At 39.3% G+C, this 23,532-nt stretch overlaps 1 protein-coding gene across 1 annotated transcript in view; it reads left to right on the top strand.

The window, feature by feature from the left end:
• Positions 1–2,293: 2,293 nt before the first annotated feature.
• cfap45 (cilia and flagella associated protein 45) overlaps positions 2,294–23,532 on the top strand; it is a gene marked incomplete at both ends in the record, with an annotated part of 38,082 nt that continues 16,843 nt past the window's right edge. The window contains 7 exons of the mRNA XM_079826172.1: positions 2,294–2,302; positions 2,426–2,545; positions 2,626–2,759; positions 7,094–7,238; positions 21,795–21,965; positions 22,048–22,226; positions 23,352–23,481. Of these exons, the coding sequence (XP_079682298.1) occupies positions 2,294–2,302; positions 2,426–2,545; positions 2,626–2,759; positions 7,094–7,238; positions 21,795–21,965; positions 22,048–22,226; positions 23,352–23,481 (888 nt within the window). The remainder of the gene's footprint in view (positions 2,303–2,425; positions 2,546–2,625; positions 2,760–7,093; positions 7,239–21,794; positions 21,966–22,047; positions 22,227–23,351; positions 23,482–23,532) is intronic.

Here is a 23,532-nt window from a genome sequence, read left to right as displayed (position 1 = left end):
TAGCACTGACTTTGAATGTTGGACTGAATTGTTTGCTTTATTTAATGTATAGCTTATTATACCTTTTACTTATACTTGTGTATTATTGATCATACATAAACTTGCATTTAACAAAAAGAGACTGGGTTGTGTTTCATGTCATTTAATGTTACCACAGTGATAATCATATTGTCTGAAAAACATTAACAAAAGATAAATCTCAGAGAGGCACGCATAAACAAAATTAGTTTCTAACATTTTTGGAAAGAACGAATGGGCAATATTTCTCATGAAAAAGTGGATAAGTGTTCATACACAGCGCAGATCATAATGAGCTAACGTGTTTTTTAAATAAAGTTTGAGGAAGCTTGATGATGATGTTGATCCGCGACCATGGTGTGCTGTAGTCCGTTTATAGCCTACCGTTAGCATTTTATATCTGACGGCTTTACTTAGGCTTCAAAATGTATAAATTTTGGATTAATTTGTAAAGATTATCTTGATAGGCTAAACGTGTAAGGGTCACAACTCTTTGTTGAACACAGATCTTATTTTTTGCGATTTTCCAAAAGTCTATGGGGAAAATGCATGGCTTTTCGATCGAGGGAACCCATGCGCCGCTAACTTCCGGGTTGGCTTACAAAGTGACGTCATAACTGCACTTGAGGCCCAGGGGCCAGTTGCATAAACTAAGCCATTATGTTAAGACAGTGTCTTAAGATCTAGTATGAGCCACTAGCAGTTAGGCAAGTGGCATTCAGTCTTACTTTTCGTATCAAATTAGGCCAGTCTATGTTTTTAATGTAACTGATTTTAAAAAGTTATGAACAGTCTTAAAGAAAAAAATGTATGTCTAACTTGTAAGACTAGTCTTAATGGTTTATGCAACCGGCCCCTGAACACAGGTCAGTAATTTTGCAACGTTTTGCTGCTACTTATTGGAGTGCTGCTTTTTTTTTTTTTTTTTTTGCCCTTTCCCTCTCTGCTCAACCTGGCCGCTTTCTCTCCATCGGTGGGTGCTGCTACTTTTTAAATAGCCCACTTAAACTGTTACAAATACTTTTTCTAAATGATCAAACCGAATATATATAAGAATAAACATTTGCATTCACAATCTTGTGAAAACAGCACCTGCAAATGAATTATACAAATAGGCCTACAGAATCGAATAGTAAGTGCTCTGAAATAGTACATTAAAAAGGGTCTTATAAATGCTGTCCTAAAACGGCAGCCTCCGGTATTGCAGGAACTCTTCTATTCTCTGGCCGTAACCGCCGTAACTGCGTCTCCATGGACACGTAAACAAACTACTCTAGTAGAGAGTCGCTTTTCTTGCTGGCTAGCTGTGCCTGTGGTCAACACTGCGAATATTCTCTATTTATTTTCATATTAGCGGCATTTTTAAACACTCAAATTAGAAATACTTGAATGGAAATCACTTTTAACTTGGTTGTGGCTGTGTTTGTGTCTGTGTCGTAACGTCTAACGTTATCCGATTTTCACGTAAGCTCAATAAAAATGGTGAGTAACGTTATATTTTAAACTGACACAACGATTATATTGGGAGCATTTATATAATAAAATGTTCTGACTGCTATTCTGGCTGTCAAAAGTGTCGTACAAATGAGATTTTTTAAATGTTTAAGTCTCTTATGCTCACCAAGGCTGCATTTATTTCATGAAAAATACAATAAATCCTCCTGAAATCTTTCTAATATGCTGATTTTCTGCTCAAGAAATATTTATGATTATCAGTGTTGAAAACAATTATGCTGCTTAATATTTTTGGAAACGTGCACCATTTAAGTTTGGGGTAAGTAAGGGGAAAAAATGAATACTTGATTCAAGTGACAGTAAAGTCTTTTATAATGTTACAAAATATTTCTATTTCAATAAATGCTGTTCTTTTTGAACTGAGGTAGTAATATTACCACAGGTTCCACAAAAATATTATCAAAACATGTTTTCAACATTGACAATAATAAAAACATTAATAATTGTGCACCAATAATAATTGAGGACTAAAATCAGTACATTAGAATGATTTCTGAATGATCATTTGACACTGAAGACTGGATTAATGATGCTGAAAATTCAGCTTTGAACACATAAATAAATTACAATTTAATGTATATTCACATTGAAAACACTTGTATTAAATTGTAATAATATTATTTTATTTTTTTTACTCTGTACTTGATCAAATAAATGCAGCCTTGGTGAACAGAAGAGACTTATTTCAAAAACATGAAAAATAATAAATAAATAAAATGAATCCAAACTTTTAAGTGTAGTCCAATTCCAGAAGGAATTAATGTTTTGCGTCAGTTCTTTTGTAATGAAACAAAAATAAACCAGGAACTAGCTTTTTTGTTGTTGTATTAAAGACTTGTGAGACTTAAGTCATATAGCTACTCACTAGTTAGTCATTTGACATGTTTTTCAGCCTCAAAGCGCTGGGTCCTCATGTGGGAAGCTGTCGGGAAGCAGCGGTCTGACTCGCCGCTATCGCACACGGGCCCTCACCTCTTATGTGGACGAGACCCTCTTTGGGACCCCCAAACAGGTAAAAATAAGCTAACTCTATGGTCCTAGACATTAAATGAAAAGAAAGGAAGATCCAACTGCCTATTGAATCTTTCTCAGCATTCGGCTACTGATATGAAAGGTGATGCTGAAGGCAGAAGCATGAGGTCAAGGTCACTGTCACGCTCAGCTCCTGCAACCAAAGAGCCAGAGACGGTCCGCATCATCACTAAAGACCTCATCAGAGACCTCAGGTGAGTAGAAGCAAAATAGGTGTGTGGATACATGTAACGTTAGTTATCCTTATTGAGATATTTACATTACCTGTTCAAAAGTACTTATGTTGGTGTAACCTGATTTGACTTGAACAAAACCAGTAGATATATATATATATATATATATATATATATATATATATATATATATATATATATATATATATATATATATATATATATATATATATATATATATACACTCACCTAAAGGATTATTAGGAACACCTGTTCAATTTCTCATTAATGCAATTATCTAATCAACCAATCACATGACAGTTGCTTCAATGCATTTAGGGGTGTGGTCCTGGTCAAGACATTCTCCTGAACTCCAAACTGAATGTCAGAATGGGAAAGAAAGGTGATTTAAGCAATTTTGAGCGTGGCATGGTTGTTGGTGCTAGACGGGCCGGTCTGAGTATTTCACAATCTGCTCAATTACTGGGATTTTCATGCACAACCATTTCTAAGGTTTACAAAGAATGGTGTGAAAAGGGAAAAACATCCAGTATGCGGCAGTCCTGTGGGCGAAAATGCCTTGTTGATGCTAGAGGTCAGAGGAGAATGGGCCGACTGATTCAAGCTGATAGAAGAGCAACTTTGACTGAAATAACCATTCGTTACAACCGAGGTATGCAGCAAAGCATTTGTGAAGCCACAACACGCACAACCTTGAGGCGGATGGGCTACAACAGCAGAAGACCCCACCGGGTATCACTCATCTCCACTACAAATAGGAAAAAGAGGCTACAATTTGCACAAGCTCACCATTTGGCATAAACAGAATGAGAACATGGATCCATCATGTCTCGTTACCACTGTGCAGGCTGGTGGTGGTGGTGTAATGGTGTGGGGGATGTTTTCTTGGCACACTTTAGGCCCCTTAGTGCCAATTGGGCATCGTTTAAATGCCACGGCCTACCTGAGCATTGTTTCTGACCATGTCCATCCCTTTATGACCACCATGTACCCATCATCTGATGGCTACTTCCAGCAGGATAATGCTCCATGTCACAAAGATCGAATCATTTCAAATTGGTTTCTTGAACATGACAATGAGTTCACTGTACTAAAAGGGATCTCAACCCAATCTCAACCCAGATCTCAACCCAATAGAGCATCTTTGGGATGTGGTGGAACGGGAGCTTCGTGTCCTGGATGTGCATCCCTCAAATCTCCATCAACTGCAAGATGCTATCCTATCAATATAGGCCAACATTTCTAAAGAATGCTTTCAGCACCTTGTTGAATCAATGCCACATAGAATTAAGGCAGTTCTGAAGGCGAAAGGGGGTCAAACACAGTATTAGTACGGTGTTCCTAATAATCCTTTAGGTGAGTGTGTATATATATATATATATATATATATATATATATATATATATATATATATATATATATATATATATATATATATATATATATATATATATATATATATATATATATATATATATATATATATATATATATATATGAGGTCATTGTACTACGAAACATCCTGCAAGTTTCAGAACTCAAAACATCCTTGTTAGTCCAAAAACAGCTTTTATTGAAACCAATGCTGCATCCCAATTCGCATACTATCTGTCCTAAATAGTATTTGAAAATAGAATTAGTGTGTCCCAAATGTTGAAAAGAGTATTCCAAAGAGACCCGGTTGGTCTACTAGCCTGGCTCCGCCCTCCTACGTACTTCCGCTCAATTTTTATTTTCCTTCAGTACTCCGTCTGGGATTGCGGTACACTGTAAAAAAAAATCAGGTCTTCAATTGACCTGTTCTAGTTCTAGTGACCGATCACATCTACATTTTTTAGTTGGCCAAATTGAATTTATTGAATTTGAATTTAATTAAATTGCATCAATTCACAGAAATTAAATTTGGCCAACTGAAAAATTTAGATGTGATCGGTCACTAGAAAATTTTCAATTGGAGACCTGAATTTTTTTTACAGTGTATATTCTCTGGTTTTCTCCGGTCAAATTTTAACCGATCCAATCAGCGAACAGAGGGAGTGGCTGAGAACGATGACGTTGATGTTGTGCACTAGTTTGAGATGACATACGTCACGACCAAACGTTAGCAATTGGTTATGGCAGATCAGAGTGGCTCTGGGCAGATCCAATAGCAGGGTTCCCACTCGTCCTGGAAAACCTTGAAAACCTGGAAAATTGATGACAAATTTTCCAGTCCTGGAAAACACATGGAAAATTAAAGAAAATGTAAAATGTCCTGGAAAATCTTGTTGTCTGGGAAAATTAAATTAAAAAAAAGTTATTTCTTTAGCCGAGTATAAAGAGTTTATCGCTGGCCCAAACAATTAGCGCTAGTTGCAGAAAGCACATGTTCAGGAATGCTGAGTTTGATACGTGTGAGTAGTATTTTGAATAATGATGTTTAGTCTTGTGTTGCCACTTACAGCCGTTAGCTAATGCTAATGCTATAACTGCTCAAATGTATGCAGTGAATGTTAACTCGTAAGCTACTACCTAATCACATAATTTTGATATAAAGTCACATTTGTGTGTTATAAAGTCAGAATTGCAAGATATAGTCAGAAATGCGTGATATAAACTCTCAAGTCTTTTCTTCACAATTGACTTTTTTGCACAGTTGCGAGTTTATATCTTGCAATTCTGACTTCTTTTCTCAGAATTGTGAGATCTAAACTACAATTGCAAGTTATAAAGTCAAATTCTGAGGAAAAAAGAATTGTAACAATTTTCTCGTTTATATCACAAATATGTAAACTCGCAATTGCGAGAAAGTCAGAATAGCGAGATAAAAAGTCACAATTACCTTTTCTTATTCTGTGGTGTAAACAAGCTTCCATAGTCATAATGTATGATTAAGAGCTCATATTAAAATGCTGGATTGTTAAGTAATGGCAATAAACTGTACGGCTTTTAAAGACTTAGAAAGCAATATTTGGCGTGATCCTTGTCTTTTATTCCCGCCGTAGTAAAATTGAAAATGTCCTGGAAAAGTACTGGAAAATGGTTGCTGAAAAAGAGTGGGAACCCTGAATAGTTCTAAACTTCAACAGAGTACCCGCCTTCAAGGAAGTAAACGCTTGTCAATGGAGAGTGGCCAGACTCTCTGTACAAATGAAATTGTTCGAGGGTCTGGTAGGACCAGGCTTGATGATCACCGATCATCTCTTCCTTCTAGTTCATTGATAAACATGAATGAACACTAAAAAAATGTTTAAAAGTAAACACGGTTTCAAGTTCAAGTCCACCGACGTTAATCTACTAACTCTCCTGACTGCTTTGTCGGACAAAACGGCAGATTCGGCGATGTGAATGGTCAGATCGCCTGTCAATCACCCTTCACCTCGCGGTGAAGGGTGAATTCACACTGCAAAGACAAACGCAAACAAACAAGTTTGCCATTTGGATTTAGAATTTTATGAAAAATAACTGTCATTGACTAATAAAATTTTATTCAACCAATAAAAACGGAGCTAAAACGTAAAGCTAAAATAAAAAAAATTAATCAAATGGATTTCATAGGGCTCTAAATTAAATTGCAAGCACTGCAAAAAAAAAAGGTCCTCAGGATTTTTGTATTTCAGTACAAATATCTAAACATCTTTAAATCAAGATACATTTACTTGACATGCAAAATGAAGAAATTGAGTCTTGTTTTCTGAGAAATTGAACAAAATTAAGTGAGTCTATGCTTAAAAACATGTATCTGTCAATGGGTATGGAAATTACTTTTTTATTTGAATTAAGTTGATTTTTTTTAACCTATTAACAGATATTTGTTCTTGTTTTAATCATAAAATCACTATCACAAGATTTCTTGTCATTTTGCTTCTCAAGTAAATGTATCTTGATTTAAGAATTTTTTAGATTTTAGAGAAAACAAGACAAAATGACTGAAAAAGAACATCACTTTTTTGTAGTGTGATCAGGTTTAGTTAGAGTTATTTCCATATTCTAGTGTTTGGGAGACAAGCTTTGAACAGCTATTTTTATATTATTAGCTTTTTTTGTCAAATCAATTAAAAACTAATGGAGATCTGTGGGAATTTTTTATTTTCAAACCTTGAAGTGTTGCTAATACAACTCATTCTGTGCTTCCTAGACATTTACATTTAGAGAACATATTGCTGTGTTATGTTCCGTTCAATTTATTCCTTACATTTTCTTTAATTGGTCTTAAAAAGGTCTTAAATTTGCCTTCACAAAACCTGCAGAAACCCTGAATAATAATAAATGTTAATGAGTTTTGTAAATAATGTTACAAAATAATAAATGCAGCTCATGGCGCCTTTTAAGCCTGTTCTTTGCTCTTGAACCAGAATCCCAAGCGAGGACCCATCTGGGCAGTCTGTCATCCTGTCCTCGGCTGAGTTCAGGCGGATCATGGTGGAGTCACATGTTCCTAGTGAAGAGGAGAAGGCAGCTGCGCTGGAGGCTCAACGCCAAGCCCGCGAGGAAGCCATGGTGAGGCAACCATATCAAAATATCAATCTACAATTAGATTTAAGAAAAAGCATTGCCAGCCCGTCTGCCACCGGGAATTACGGTATCTCAGTATAAAATAACAATGTTTCCTGTATTTCTTCAATGTAATGACATAAAAAGCCACTCAGAACACTAATAATAAAACGCTCAAATGCCAAGTTGTTATATTCTCCAGCTCCTGTGTCAATAACAGTATATTCACTCATTCAGTCATTTCCTTTGAATCACTACATCATGAGAAATGATTTTAAAGACAACAACAACGTGTATTCTTTGTGCACGCATGCACATTTTCCAAGAATGAATTAAACAAACAATTCTGTATGGAATTAAAGAATGTATTAAACTCAACAAAACACTGATGCTAATCTAATCCATAGAATAAATTATAAACAAGGGATGATGTGGTTTTATTGTTTTATTTCCCAGGGCACATTATACAACATACATTTACGGCATCACATTAAAAGTGCAAAGGAGAACAAGTAGAAAATGCAACATTACTAATTTATTTATTTTTTACATTACTAATTATAAGCGTCCTGGGTGCAAACAGTCCTGCTTCTCAATAAAGCAGCAGAGCAGGTCTGAGACGGAAGCTGATAGTGTTTTGAAATGGTATACCTTGCTTGTGAAAATAAGAGAGTAAGCATTTCACAAGGAACTTCACATTGATTCATTGAATCCTTTGTGCAGCTGAAAAAACTAAGTATCATGATAACATCATGGCTCTGCTGCATCATTGAATTTACACAGAATAAACCTTACCTTGTAGACTTTAATGGACCGTTCAAACAGAACTCGTTGTATTCCACTCTGCTGCTTTTCCGTAGTTTTTCTATGTAAATATGTGCTAGACAGACATCTCTGACCGTTGCGCTCATACGTGTTCTGTATGAATGGCCTCCACACTATTCTTTGGCTGTCTTTCACTGCTATATTCTTCTGGGAAATAAATCTAGTTCAGTGGCATGCAGGGGGGTTCTGGAATGAGGAGGCAATGTCCTCACAGTTTTTTATAATGTTTTTTTTAAATAAATCATGTCCCAGTTACACTTAATGTTGTCACATTTTCCTGGTTAAATAAACATTACTTTACATTACATTAAAAAAAGAAACCAAATAAAATTCTGTTTTGTAATCAATGTTCTCTTTATTAAAACCAAGAAACTGAGAAATGATTTTAAAGACTAGATTGGTTTGGTTTTGTCAACTCAAAACTAATCCTGTAACCCTGAGTTTGTTAAAGAGCACCTATCATGGCATTTAAAATGTTCCAAATATTGTTTTAGAAGTCCCCAACAACAGTTTTGCATGCATGCAATGACAAAAAAGACTTTAGTTTTCTTATAATATGCATTTATTTTTACCTGTTTTGACAGCGATTCTCAAATGATTCCTTTAGTGATTCACTTTTCAAAACCCCGCCTTTACGTGACGCTAATCTGCGGTGATTGGTCCGATGACCCAGTCAGTTGTGATTGGTTTAGTCTGTGCAGATATTTTCGGAAACGGAACGCCCATCAAAGTCTTATAGTGACAGTAATTTGTTAATATGTGTCAGGAGTTATGAATATGAAAACCGCGTCGGTACTGTTTGATTGTAATATGAGCCTCAGCTGATCTCATTCATAAAAAAACTCCTCTATTCTCCTCACGAAGACTCGTGACAAATCAACATCCCTCAGGGCTTTTAGTTCAAAAGTGTGCAGATGAGGAGACATATTGATAGATTCTCATATGTCTGTGTCAAATTTCTAAACAGAGGAGTATTTTTTATTCAATACTTCCTCAAAATGGGCAGTTATAGCCTAATCATGAGCGATTTAGTCTCTTATGTGTTGTTTTCAATTCATACTGGCAGCCGGAGGGCGCTCTGTGCACATGTAGTCCATGTATGGTACAGACAGACGAAGAAGAACCATGTGCCATAATAGAAGTCCATAATAAAAGCTTCCTGAGATCGCGAAACATACATTTGCCGACTAATAAACACACAATCGCGACGATGTATTTGTATGGTTTGTCTTCAAGCCACCTAGTCTTCAAATGCTCATCCTTGGGCAGATGAAAGAAGTTTGCTTTTGAGTGGCACTTCAGAACACAGCGTCTCGTCGCCATGATGTTTTCTAGTTTTCACTGGCATCTTGAAGCGCAATAAGTGGGCGTATCGTATTCAAATAACTTGACAAGTTGACGTCATCTAGTCAGAGAAAAAGCTTCGGTCTTCTAACGATTCTTAAAAATGACTCCGAGTCGACTCTTACTTTTGAAAGAAAATAACTATATATACGGTGCACTGTCATATTTCAAGCTATCACAGGATGTTTTTGTTCACTTAGATCTATGTTACACACTACATGAAAGGTAAATTTCAAAATTCCATGATAGGTGCTCTTTAAACTACCATCATGGTACAGGCCCCTGTTCTCCTTTGATAATTTATCCTTTATAAGTCCCCTTGTGTTTGCAGTCTGTGTCAGTACGTTGTCTAATGTCTCCCGTTTGGTATGTTTTCTGTTTGGGTTATTTCTAGTTTTATGTTTTCCCCCTCGTGGATTTAGTTTTGTTATTATGTTTAGTTTTGTTAATAAAATCATCCTTCCTGCACATGAGTTCTAATGATTTTGACGTAACAATGTACCGAACTCAAGAGGACTTGGCAGAAGATGAAAACCTTCCTTTTCCCATCTCCCTGCCCCTCTGCTACACAGACGGCAGAACGATGGTGCAAGCTCCTTTCCCTTCGGCAGGACAACATCAGTGACACAGAACCTAAGGGCATTTTTAACAACGGCCTGAATGAGCCTTTCAGCGTCTGGGAGATGGGAATACTGGGGATTTTATAATTCTGGCACTTTGTGGTGTTCATATACAATCGGGGTGGTGGAGGAGAGTTCTGGAAGGGTGGTCTTCCACCTCTTGGTCCTCCCCCACTTATCCTCACAGACTGCCAGGTCCCCAGTCCTCCGATGACCCCTTCTGGGAGAGGGAAGAGGAAGAACGGGGTCGCCATATCGGCCACTTACCCAGTTCCGGTGGTCTCAAAACGGATGAGGAGAAGGAAGGCTCCCTCCGTGGCGGTTCCGGTGGTCCAAAGCCCAGAGACCATCCCAGGGGTTGCTGCCGTTTCCGACACGCCGTCCAGGCGTCTTGCTCTGCCCGCGCCGCCCAGGTGTCTGGCTCTGCCATGGAGTTCCAGGAGGGCACCGAATCCGGAGAAGCCCCCGCCTCCCAAACTTTGTGGGTCGCCCTGGCCTCCCGAACTTTCTGTTTCCCCCTGGTCTGTCCCTCCTGTCCCGCCCTGGTTTTATGGAGCATCTGGTAGCCGCTCCGTAGGGAGAGGGTAATGTCACATGCCTGTCCTGTCTTGTGCTGCACATGAGTGTTTTGTTATTTTGGGCAATGTGCTCGTGTCGTTGTCTGATTTCACCCACCTGTTCTCCCTTGATGAGATCGGAGATCGATTGCCAAAGTAAAACATTTTCTATCCAGGAAGGATTTGGAAATTGTGATTCACTCCTTCATATCATCATGGTTAGATTATTCTAATGCGTTATATATTGGACTCCCCCAGTCTGCCTTAGCTCGCATGCAGTTAGTGCAAAATGCAGCTGCAAGGTTTCTGACAGGAGCTAGGAAGATAGATCATATTACTCCTGTACTGTGATCCTTACATTGGCTTCCTGCGAGATTCAGGATAGATTTTAAAATTCTCTTGTTTGTCTACAAGGCAGTTTCGGGCCTGGCTACTCAATATATTTGCAATCCTCTCACTCCCCACTCTCCCTCTAGAGTGCTTAGGTCCTCAGACCAAAGGCTTTTAAAGGTCCCTCACTGTAATTTTAAAATGAGAGGAGAACGCGCTTTTTCTGTGGTAGGTCCGAAAGTCTGTAATAGTCTCCCACTCTATGTGAGGTCAGCTCCTTCAATTATAATTTTTAAGTCTTATTTAAAAACGTATTTATTTTCGTTAGCATTTGAATGTTGAGTTTGCTTGGGTATATGCAACATTAAATGTTGTTTTAATTTTATCTCTGATTTCATATTACAGTTCCATAAACAATTATTAACATTAAGTCACTTACGTTTTAGATCAGTGTTTCCCAACTTTTTTTCAGTCATGGCACCCTTTGAAAATGTTCTCCATTTTGTGGCACCCCCTCACATACGTTATGCTAGGGGTGTAACGGTATAGATTCCTCACGGTCCGGTTTGTATAACGGTTTTAGGTTCACGGTTTTGGTACGGTTCAGTATTTGCTATGTTCAGGGAAAAAAGGACTACTGTTGTCGTGTTATTGGGCATAGATTCAAGCGACACATTGTAGAGCAACTGAACAGCATTTATTCATGCGTCATTTTCCAACTCACATTCGTTCACATCCATCTGAGCACCTAGTAGTTCCGGTACTTCCTGTTAGACGCTTTATAATAAAACCCCCCTTTCATAATAAAACCCATTACACCACATCCCCCTTTCTAGGAGATGAATGCAGACTTAAATGAACATTTACTGCATGAACGAAAACATTTTCTTTTCTTTTCTTTTTACAACTTATAGAACACATTCTCTTTTTTATTTTTATTTTTTTCCCGTACTCTTTTGTATTCACAAGTCCAGTCTTTGAGGTTTTATAACACTTCTACCAGACCTGGTTCTGACAGGACCTGGGGAAGCTGCCTTTGGAGTCTTAACTGCAGACTCTGAGTAGTTTGGTGTGAGCCTGGCGCCCTCTGTTGGACAGACTGGTGTACTTGGAATTTGAACCTTTGGTGTGATTTCAGGCAATGGCAATAGATGATGTCTATTTCTCCTGATGACTCCTGAAGGGCTTTCCACGATGTATGAGCGGGGTGTAGAATGAGGTGAGATAACAGTCCCTTCACTCTTGGTGTCTGTGATCCACACCGGTTGTCCTGGTGAAAGCTGAGGAAGATCTCTCACACGATGTCTTTTGTTAAACACTAAACTGTCCATTAGTCCCCTTTCTCTCTCTCTCTTCACCACTGTAGCCTCATTTGGCAGGCTGGGAATGAGCAACGAGGGAAGCTGAGGAACTGGCGTACGAAGTCTCCGTCCCATTAGTAGTTGCGCTGGGCTGTATCCATTAGCCAATGGGGTCGCTCTGTAGGCTAAAAGTGCAAGATATGGGTCTTTTGCTTTCTTTAGTAGTCTTTTCACAGTCTGGACGTGACGCTCAGCCTCACCATTGCTTTGAGCAAATTTTGGACTGCTGGTTACATGTCTGAAACCGTATTCTGCTGCAAAGTCTTTGAACAACTGGCTTGAAAACTGAGGTCCATTGTCACTGTAGAAAAGCTCTGGAATGCCATGTCTGGAAAAGATTGACTTTAGGTGTACTATAACGTCTTCTGATCTTGTGGGCGTCAGTTTTGCTAACTCCACAAATCTGGAATAGTAGTCCACCACCAGAACATAGTTACTGTTGTTAAGAGTAAAAAGATCAGCTCCAACTTTTTGCCATGGTCTTTCCGGGAGCACACTGGGCATTAATGGCTCCACTGAATTGGCTCGTTCCTTAATGCATGTGGTGCAGTTTTTTACAAGCTCGTTGATTTGGCCACTCAGACCAGGCCACCACACTGTCTCTCTAGCTCTCTCTCTGCACCTGGACATTCCCTGATGTCCCTCATGTAGGGCTTTGAGAACAGAGTTGCGCATAGTGGTAGGAATCACGAGTCTGGTGCCTTTCAGTAACAATTCATCACATACAGTTAGAGTGTCTCTGTGTGGCCAATATGCTTTGATTGGACCTGTGAGATGGCTGTAATCTGGCCAGCCTCTCTGACACAAAGACATGACTTCAAAACACGTTTTATCTGCCTTTAATTGTTCTTTCAGTTGTGTGATGTATGTTGAGCTAGCAGGTAGGCTTCTGATTATTTCATCAACGTAGATGTTTGTGTCAGCCATTAGATCTGCTGCAGCTTTAGGATCTGAATCTTGTTCGACAGGTGCGCATGAAAGGGTGTCCGCTGTGAAGAGTGCTTTGCCTGGAGTGTGTGAAATGGAGTAACTGTACCTCATGAGCCTAAGTCGGAACCGCTGGATTCTGGGTGGAAGCTCGGTTAGGGCTTGTAGTCCCAGCAGACTGACAAGTGGCTTGTGGTCAGTTTCTAAGGAGAAGTGTCTCCCGATGAGGAAGTCTTTAAATCTTTCACATCCCCACGTTAGTCCAAGCGCCTCCTTCTCCACCTGTGCATACCTCTGCTCTGTCTCAGTTAAGGAGCGTGATGCTACCGGTCTCCACTGCTCACCTTCTTTTTGAAATAGGACTGCTCCGAGTCCATAGGATGAGGCATCAGCGGACAGCTTAAGATCTTTGTTTGGATCATAGAGTGTGAGAACAGGAGTTGATGTCAGTTCACTTTTCAGCTGATCAAATGCTTTTTGTTGTGCATAGCCCCAAACCCACTGGTTTTTCTTTGAAAGCAGATCTCTTAGGGGCTTATCTTTTTCAGCCAGTCCTGGAATAAATTTACCTAACTGGTTGACCATCCCAAGAAAGCTGCGCACTTCGCTGACATTTGACGGCTCTTTCATCGCTTTGACTGCTCTGATTTTGTCCGGGTCGGGTTGGACTCCCTTCGCGGACAAAATGTGTCCAAGGAACTTTACCTCATGTTTGCTTAAGTCACATTTCTCCATATTTAGTGTGACACCAGCCTCCTGCAGTTTGTGAAGCACTGTGTGAAGTCTGACATTATGTTCCTGCTGGTCCTTTCCCCAAATGAGTATGTCATCCATGTGACAAACCACGCCTGATTGCCCATTTAGAATCACTGACATTCTCCGTTGAAAATGTTCTGGGGCTGAGGCTATTCCAAAAGGAAGTCTGTTAAAATGGTAGCGTCCGAAAGGGGTAATGAATGTTGTATAGTGTGCTGACTCAGGTGACAATGGGACCTGCCAAAACCCTCTGTTGGCATCTAACTTACTGAAGACAATTGCTCCAGCCAGGGATCCAAGTGTCTGTTCCACTGAAGGTAAGATGTACTTCTCTCTGCACACTGCATCATTGAGGTGAGTGAGGTCCACACAAATGCGCACTGAGTCATTTTTGGTTGGCACTGGGACCATACCTGAGCACCATTCAGTTGGCTCTTCAACTCTGCTGATTACTCCCATGGACTCCATTTTTTCCAGTTCCTGTTTCACTTTTCCCAACAAAGGAATGGGGACACGTCTTGGTGTGGCCAGAGAAAAAAGAACAGCGTCAGGTTTCAGCTTAATAGTATAAGGTTGCTGCATTAACCCCAAACCCTGACACAGCTTTGGATATTTCTCATTTAACACTTTCGTGTCTATGCTATCTGCTCTAGACACAAGGTTTAGCTTGACACTTGCTGGCCTGCTCAACAGTGCTATGTGCAAATCTTTGATAATATATACGTTTTCTTCAATTTCTTCTTCACCTTTGCACAATGTTTCTCTGCACATACCCACATTGAGAGGAGTGCCCCCAGGTCCAAACAATGGTCTGTCTGGTTTGCATAACTCTGACACATTTTGGTTTATACTGTAGTACATCTGGGCTGGGATAACTGAAACATCCGCTCCAGTGTCTATCTTAAATCTGACTTTGTGGTTTCTGATGGTAAGATCTGCATACCAAGGATCTAAACCTGCGTCCACAGAACCAAGGAACATGGGTGTGTCATTATATTTCTCTGTTTCTATCTCATGCACGGATTTAACAGACTTACACACCTTACTGTAATGTCCTCTTTTACCACAAGTATGACAGGTCACATCTTTTGCTGGACATTGAACTTTAGCATGTGCAGGTGTTTTCCCACATCTATAGCAGGATCTCTCATTTGGTGTTTTGGACTTTGCTGTGTACTTTGGCTGAGTTGGGGACTTGTGTTTTGGATACTGTTGTTTTGTCAAACGAGTCAACGGTCTCATTAGCTAGCTGCACTCTTTGATTAAACCGGGCTCTTTCGTTGATAATGTTTTTCCTGGGCACAAAATATACGTCCAAAGTATCTCTTACCGCTTGATACTGTTGTCTCTGCACGTCCGATAAAGCTTGACCTCGTAGAATATCGTCCGCTTCATCCCCCATACAGTAGATGAGCGCGTTTACCTGGTTAGCCTCGGAGCTAAGATGCAGATTGCTGGCTAGACGGAATCTTTCGAATCTCCGTATCCACTTTTCCCATTGCTGAGGCTTAGAAAAATCAAACGCTTCGGGAGGCTGAATGGTGAATGTGGCGTTCGGGGTGGATTTGCGTTAGCATTGTTGCCTCCGTTTACCTGTAGCTGGGGCGGTACCCTGCGAGGCTGCGTATGCGGTGCGCTTGCTCCCGCTTCCTCTGCATCCGACATTATTTTCTCCTGATAAAACCTTCTTTTTCACTCCCAGAACAGCTTACTTTCACTCCCCGGCGATTAAGCTCTTACTGCCGCCCGACTTCTGACACCATGTCGTGTTATTGGGCATAGATTCAAGCGACACATTGTAGAGCAACTGAACAGCATTTATTCATGCGTCATTTTCCAACTCACATTCGTTCACATCCATCTGAGCACCTAGTAGTTCCGGTACTTCCTGTTAGACGCTTCATAATAAAACCCCCCTTTCATAATAAAACCCATTACACCACAACTGTCAAATAAAAATAAAGAAAATAATAAGAACAAATAATTTAAATACAAGCAGCAGCACAAATAAATACTATTGAGCAAAGAAAGGCCTATAAAATAAACTATGTTTTTCAGGTACGTCTAACATTAGTTTTCAGGTACATAAATTGATTAAATGTAAAATAACATTGCATATTTGACTGTATAAATTAAAGAGGAATCCTATTAAACTTACAAAAGCTATTCAATCAAGACCAGTGAGTGATGTCCTTGTCTTTTGTTGTTTGACATATACAGACAGCAGTAAAGGCTACTGCCTCTTTAAGACCTAATGCTCGGATATGCGTCATCTTTCTCGACTGTATAAAGTTTACTTAAGGCACAGGCTATGTCAGCTAGAATACTCATCAAGATGGACATGTTGACAGACTTTTTGTGTGAGTTTGTCCGTTCAAGAGCGAGACTTGAAAGAGAATTCCATATTTGCGCACTGTGAGACGTGTGCGCGCTTTCGGATGAGTGCACAGAGACAAATTTTCTCACAGCGCATGCAACTTCTCATTCGCGTCTTCTGGCACTACTACACCCGGGTGATGACGGCGAAAATGACTGGTCATTTTCGAACATACGGCAGCACTCGCATGCATTGGACAAAGTTTACAAAGAGAGAATTATTTGAAAAATGTGAGATTATATATATATATATTTGAAGGACTTTTACACGGCACCCTGCTCTCGTCACACGGCACCCCGGTTGGGAAACACTGCTTTAGATGCAAGAGTGTTTTTGTTCTATTTCAGCAGCGAAAATGGTTCCAAACTAAGATCACAGCAGAACGCGTGTCACCACAACAGTGTGTTAGTGAATGATTCAGCGTTTTGAATGAATCGGTTGAATCAAAGATTCAAATACCTGTTCATTAACGACTGCCTCATTCTTGAATGAATCAGCCGTTTGAACAAATCGACAAAAATTAAGACGGTCACCTGACGCCACCTACTGGCAGTTTAGTTTCATGTTTAAACATTATTTCCAACTTTTATTTGTATATTAAAAAAATATTTAAAACAATCTCATAACATTATTTAATTTAATGCAGTAATTTTTCAGTGTAAATTATTTAGTTTGATTGATAACAGCCCTATAGTGTCTTCTTCTAATTACATTTATTGATCAAATTTAAGAATATAAAAGGAAAGCTGAAGCATAGCCTATATTTAAAGGGATAGTTCACGCAAAAATGAAAATTCTGTCATCATTTACTCACCTTCAAGTTGTTCCAAACCTGTTTGAGTTTCTTTGTTCTGCTGAGCACAAAAGAAGATATTTTGAAGAATGTTGGTAACAAAGCAGATAGAGCAACTATTGACTGCCATAGTATTTTTTTCCCTACTTTGGTAGTCAATGGTTGCTCTATCTACTTGGTTAGAACAGTTCCGGACAAGCAAATTTTTTTACTCGGACAAGTGAATGACAGATTCAGATTACTACTACTGAAGGACAAGCACGTGAACAAACTTAATGTCAAGTCCTACATTGTTTAATTAAATCCTGTGTGCAGCTGCATCATTGCATTTACACAGAATAAAGCTTACCTTGTAGACTTTAATGGGCCGTTCAAACAGAACTCGTTGTATTCCACTCTGCTGCTTTTCCGTTGTTTTTCTATGTTAATATGTGCTGACAGACATCTCTGACCGCTGTGCTCGTGTCTCTAAATGTGTTCTGTATGAATGGCCTCCACACTATTGTTTGGCTGTCTTCCAAGCACTGCTATATTCTTCTGGGAAATAAATCTAGTTCAGTGGCATACAGGGGGTTCTGAAATGAGGAGGCAATGTCCTCACAGTTTTTTATCATGTTTATATATATATATATATATTATATTATATATATATATATATATATATATATATATATATATATATATATATATATATATATATATATATATATATATATATATATATATATATATATATATATATATATATATATATATATATATATATATATATATATATATATATATATATATATAAATCAAATGTAAATTCATGTCCCAGTTACACTTAATGTTGTCACATTTTCCTGGTTAAATAAACATTACTTTACATTGCATAAAAAAAAAGAAACCAAATAAAATTCTGTTTTGTAATCAATGTTCTCTTTAATAAAACCAAGTATAAATCTTATTAAGTTAGTGTTTTAAACATTTTTACATTTATTCAAAAATAATAACTAAAGGCAGTGACAATTTAAACAATATATTTTATTTGTGAACTGATGGTCAGCTGTTCTTTTTAATAGTCAACTTATTTTCAGAGCATCAAGCTCGGTAAACCCTGGTCACAGACACAAAGATGTACCTTTTAATAGACCCATTTCACAGACTGTGATGTGTTAATTTTTTGTATTTTATTTTTTGTATTTTTATGTATGTACACATTTATAACACTAATACTTTTGCTATTTGAGCAAATGGGGACACAAAAATATATTTATTTAATGTATTCTCTCATTCACGGCTTCAAAAGTTAACCCAACTATGACGACTTCCCCTTCTGAGACACCCGGAAATGTGAAAAGGCATCCAACCCTCTCCATTGACTTTGCATTGCGTGAGGCTGCCTCCTTGTCATTTCGGGCTTATAAAAAAACAGAACAATGTCTAAAAGCTGCTATGTGACAAAGTGTACAGCAAACAAGCTAAAAAACACAGAAATAAGGTTTTTTAAGCCGTCGACCCAAAAAACGAGCGTTTAAGGACACAAAAGTGGAAAAAGGCAATAAAATGTGAAGCTTCAACAGGAAGAATGGGTACATTTTGGGATCCTGACACTAAGTATGCCTCAGTATGCATATGTGTGCAGTAAAAATTGTGTCACTGTTAAGTCAAATATACAAATGTCCGAAATGACAAGGAGGCAGCCTCACACAATGCAAAGTCAATGGAGAGCGTTTGATTGTTTTCCCCCCGGTGGGTGTGGTCTTCATATTATGACGCGTGTTGCTCTGTCTCTATGCGGGACACATGTGAGACAGATACATTTACTTCTATTATGCTATTTAAATATTGATTTCATTCAATGGCAAACTTTCCATATGCGCTAATTAACGTTTCTGTCGGTGGGTGCCCACTATAATGTTATGCTTCTGGCAACATTACATTCTATGTTCACGAGTGCACATGCAGGAGGACAAAGTTTGAGCATGCACATGTAATATCTGAGCAAGAGAGAGAGCGCACACGCAGTTTTGTGTAATATGGACATAACCCACACCACTAATCCTACCCAAGGGGTTTAGCATATGCATGCAAAAACAATTTTTTTGTGTATAAATTGCACAATAAATACAATTTATGCTATATATTTGTGCACTTTCATGAGAACGTGTTGGAAAAGGGAATCCACCAACAGATGCCGACAGGGGTAACGCACTCATCCAACAAAACCCAACGAAGTCTGTTGCCGTCTGTCAGTGCAGTGTGAATTGGTCTTATAATGTGAGATGAACATTTTCCCTGATTCCTTTTTGTAAGTACTACATTAGACTTTATTTATTCACCCAACAATGCTAATTTTGTCTCACGATGCACATCAGTCATTTTTATTACTGAAAGGCACGTTTATAAAATCTACTTAAATATCCTAATTGAACTTGAAGACCTAATCCTGGCTTAATCTAAGCCCTGTTCGTGAAGCCAGGCCATAAAGTTTACTATAGCTATGTGACGCTCAGTTTTTCTGTCATTTGCCCAAAATCTCAAGTTATAAAAGGTGAAGTGCTTTGCACAGGCAATTGGGCTAAGACAGTATTGGTTATGATGACTACGATGACCTGCTAGACACTCCTCAAATACATACTTATATACATACATGATTATTTATAACCACCCATTTTACAGAAAAAGTGTTTCAATATTAATATTTTGTTGCAAAAATGCTGGTAATTCTTACTCTCTTGCTCATTGTTTTCATTAAGATACATTACATCTGGCTGTTTGGTCACATATGGTCTAGCTGCAAAAGTTCAAATGGAATCACAACAATTAGCAAATGCACAGACCAATGCACATAGTCATAACTCCAAGCAGCTTGACCATAATATTCTTAATTGGAAATGAATGATGTCCAGTCAGAATGATTTCAAAATGACGAAAATGTGTCCTTGGATAGGGTGGACCAGTCATCAGTCTGAGTGCCTTCCTGGCCATTATGTGGCCACACCATTGATTTTGAGCGTAGAGATTCCTGCTTGCACATTTGATTTGTCATATTTATAATGCATAGCAACACTTGCCTTAAATTAACTATATTTTCCGTTGGTGCTCGACCATTTCCATGGAAGGCTTGCTTTACATGATCAATTTGGGCAGCTTTGAACAGCTCTTGTGGTTCTTGAAAAGAAATCCTTGCTCGTGTAGCTGCGTTTTCCAACTGTGATGTGGCCCGCACTTATTCTTGTATTGTCTACTCAGTTGTCATCAGCAGGAAAACCTCTCTCTATGATTGCATTGGTGGGTTATTTTCACAGAACACAACAGCTGCACAAATAGATTTTTAAATGCCAGTCACAGTTTTTAGTATGCTTCTTATGGGGGTATTGTAATTTCAGGGATGAAAAAAATTATACAGACATAACTGAAATGCGGGACACTACTTGCGTCTTGTGGGACGTGGGACAAAGCTCCCAATTTCAAGACTGTCCTGGTCACCCTACCGCAGAGTGAAAAGACTTTGGGGACTTTGGGAACACTCATGAAAATAAGAGGCAGGATTTATGACACAACCCACTCATAGCCAGTCATAACCAATCACATTTAATCATAATCTCACGTGACTTTCCCCCATTCATTCTCAGTGACCCTCCACTAAACCCAGTGCATGCTTTAGGGGGTGTGTTAAAAGTCAATGGGCTCAGGGGAGGCAAGAGAGACGCGGCATCCCGATTTTAACTTCACCTGATTGTGTCACTGTTGGACTTGTTGATTCATACACTGTTTAATGTCACATTTTGATTTGTCATAATTATAATGCCATAGCAACACTTGCCTTAAATGAACTATATTTTTCGTTGGTGCTCGACCATTTCCATGGAAGGCTTGCTTTACATCATCAATTTGGGCAGCTTTGAACAGCTCTTGTGGTTCTTGGAAAGAAATCCTTGCTGGTGTAGCTGCGTTTTCCAACTGTGTTGTGGCCCGCACTTATTCTTGTGCTGTCTACTCAGTTGTCATCAGCAGGAAAACCTCTCTCTATGATTGCATCGGTGGGTTATTTTCACAGCTAGAACATAACAGCTGCACGAATAGATTTTTAAATGCCAGTCACAGTTTTTAGTATGCTTCTTATGGGGGTATTGTAATTTCAGGAATGAAAAAAATTATACCGACATAACTGAAATGCGGGACACTACTTGCGTCTTGTGGGACGTGGGGCAAAGCTCCCAATTTCAAGACTGTCCCGCAAAATGCGGGACGGGTGGTCACCCTACCGCAGAGTGAAAAGACTTTGGGGACTTTTGGAACACGCATGAAAATAAGAGGCAGGATTTATGACCCAACCCACTCATAGCCAGTCATAACCAATCACATTTAATCATAATCTCACGTGATTTTCCCCCATTCATTCTCAGTTACCCTCCACTAAACCCAGTGCATGCTTTAGGGGGGGTGTTAAAAGTCAATGGGCTCAGGGGAAGCAAGAGGGACGCGGCATCCCGATTTTAACTTCACCTGATTGTGTCACTGTTGGACTTGTTGATTCATACATTTTCATCATACAATGATTTTTAATGTCACATTTTGAAATATTTGTATTGTATTATTTTTCTCATCCTATTTTTTTGAGGAGGCACTTGCCTCCCTTGCCTCCTCAGAGGAAAAACCCCTGATCTGTTTGTTGTCATTTCAGGATGCTGCTGAGCAGAGAAAAGCACAGATGCATCAGGCGGACCTTTCTCGGCAGAAGAACCAGAACCTCAGTGACCTCGAGATAGAGGCGAGGGACCGGGCACAGTACCTGTTGGAACGGGCCAACACCCTGAGAATGGAACAAGAGGATGAAGTCAAGAAGCTCAATGAGGTAGACAAGACCACACTAACAAGCCAAACCATGACACACTGGTTGTTTTCTACATGCAAATGTTGTCTTTGTACTCCTGCAGTTGATTCAGAAAGTGCAGTGCCATGTTGTCCGGGATGCGCAGATTGAGGAGAAGAAACAGAACTGCACAAAGTGGCTGGAGGAGGAGAAAAGACTGGATGCCATGATGGAGGTGGAGCGTCGCCGGGCCATAGAGACCCAGGAACAAATCGAACAACTGCGCAAAGAGCAGATGATTCAGTAAGGATGTTTATGCTGTATATTCTACACTCACCTGAAGGATTATTAGGAACACCTGTTCAATTTCTCATTAATTAAATTATCTAATCAACCAATCACATGGCAGTTGCTTCAATGCATTTAGGGGTGTGGTCCTGGTCAAGACAATCTCCTGAACTCCAAACTGAATGTCAGAATGGGAAAGAAAGTTGATTTAAGCAATTTTGAGCGTGGCATGGTTGTTGGTGCCAGACGGGCCGGTCTGAGTATTTCACAATCTGCTCAGTTTCTGGGATTTTCACGCACAACCATTTCTAGGGTTTACAAAGAATGGTGTGAAAAGGGAAAAACATTATGCAGGCAGTCCTGTGGGCGAAAATGCCTTGTTGATGCTAGAGGTCAGAGGAGAATGGGCCGACTGATTCAAGCTGATAGAAGAGCAACTTTGACTGAAATAACCACTCGTTACAACCGAGGTATGCAGCAAAGCATCTGTGAAGCCACAACACGCACAACCTTGAGGCGGATGGGCTACAACAGCAGAAGACCCCACCGGGTACCACTCATCTCCACTACAAATAGGAAAAAGAGGCTACAATTTGCACAAGCTCACCAAAATTGGACAGTTGAAGACTGGAAAAATGTTGCCTGGTCTGATGAGTCTTGATTTCTGTTGAGACATTCAGATGGTAGTGTCAGATTTTGGCGTAAACAGAATGAGAACATGCTACTACATGGCTACTTCCAGCAGGATAATACACCATGTCACAAAGCTCGAATCATTTCAAATTGGTTTCTTGAACATGACAAGGAGTTCACTGTACTAAAATGACCCCCACAGTCACCAGATCTCAACCCAATAGAGCATCTTTGGGATGTGGTGGAACGGGAGCTTCGTGCCCTGGATGTGCATCCCACAAATCTCCATCAACTGCAAGATGCTATCCTATCAATATGGGCCAACATTTCTAAAGAATGCTTTCAGCACCTTGTTGAATCAATGCCACGTAGAATTAAGGCAGTTCTGAAGGCGAAAGGGGGTCAAACACAGTATTAGTATGTGTTCCTAATAATCCTTTAGGTGAGTGTATATACTCTACATACAATATATTGCTCCCCATGGTTAATGGGTGGGTGTTATTAAAGCGGGAAGCTGCGCATCCTCGACCAGATCCAGATGCGTCTGGAGGAGAAAATGCTACAGGATGAGGTGAAGGAGCAGGAGGGTCAGCAGTTGTTGGAAAACATGGAAAGGATGCAAATGGAGGAGATCAAGGTACATGTGATAAATTTCTAGATCAATTCGAATCATAAGTCGTTTTCGGAC

Source organism: Gobio gobio (genome assembly GCF_949357685.1).
Source record: "Gobio gobio genome assembly, chromosome: 9".
Lineage (NCBI taxonomy): Eukaryota > Metazoa > Chordata > Actinopteri > Cypriniformes > Gobionidae > Gobio > Gobio gobio.
The sequence above is the reverse complement of the archived record's forward strand: the minus strand, read 5'-3'. Positions and strand labels throughout refer to the sequence as shown.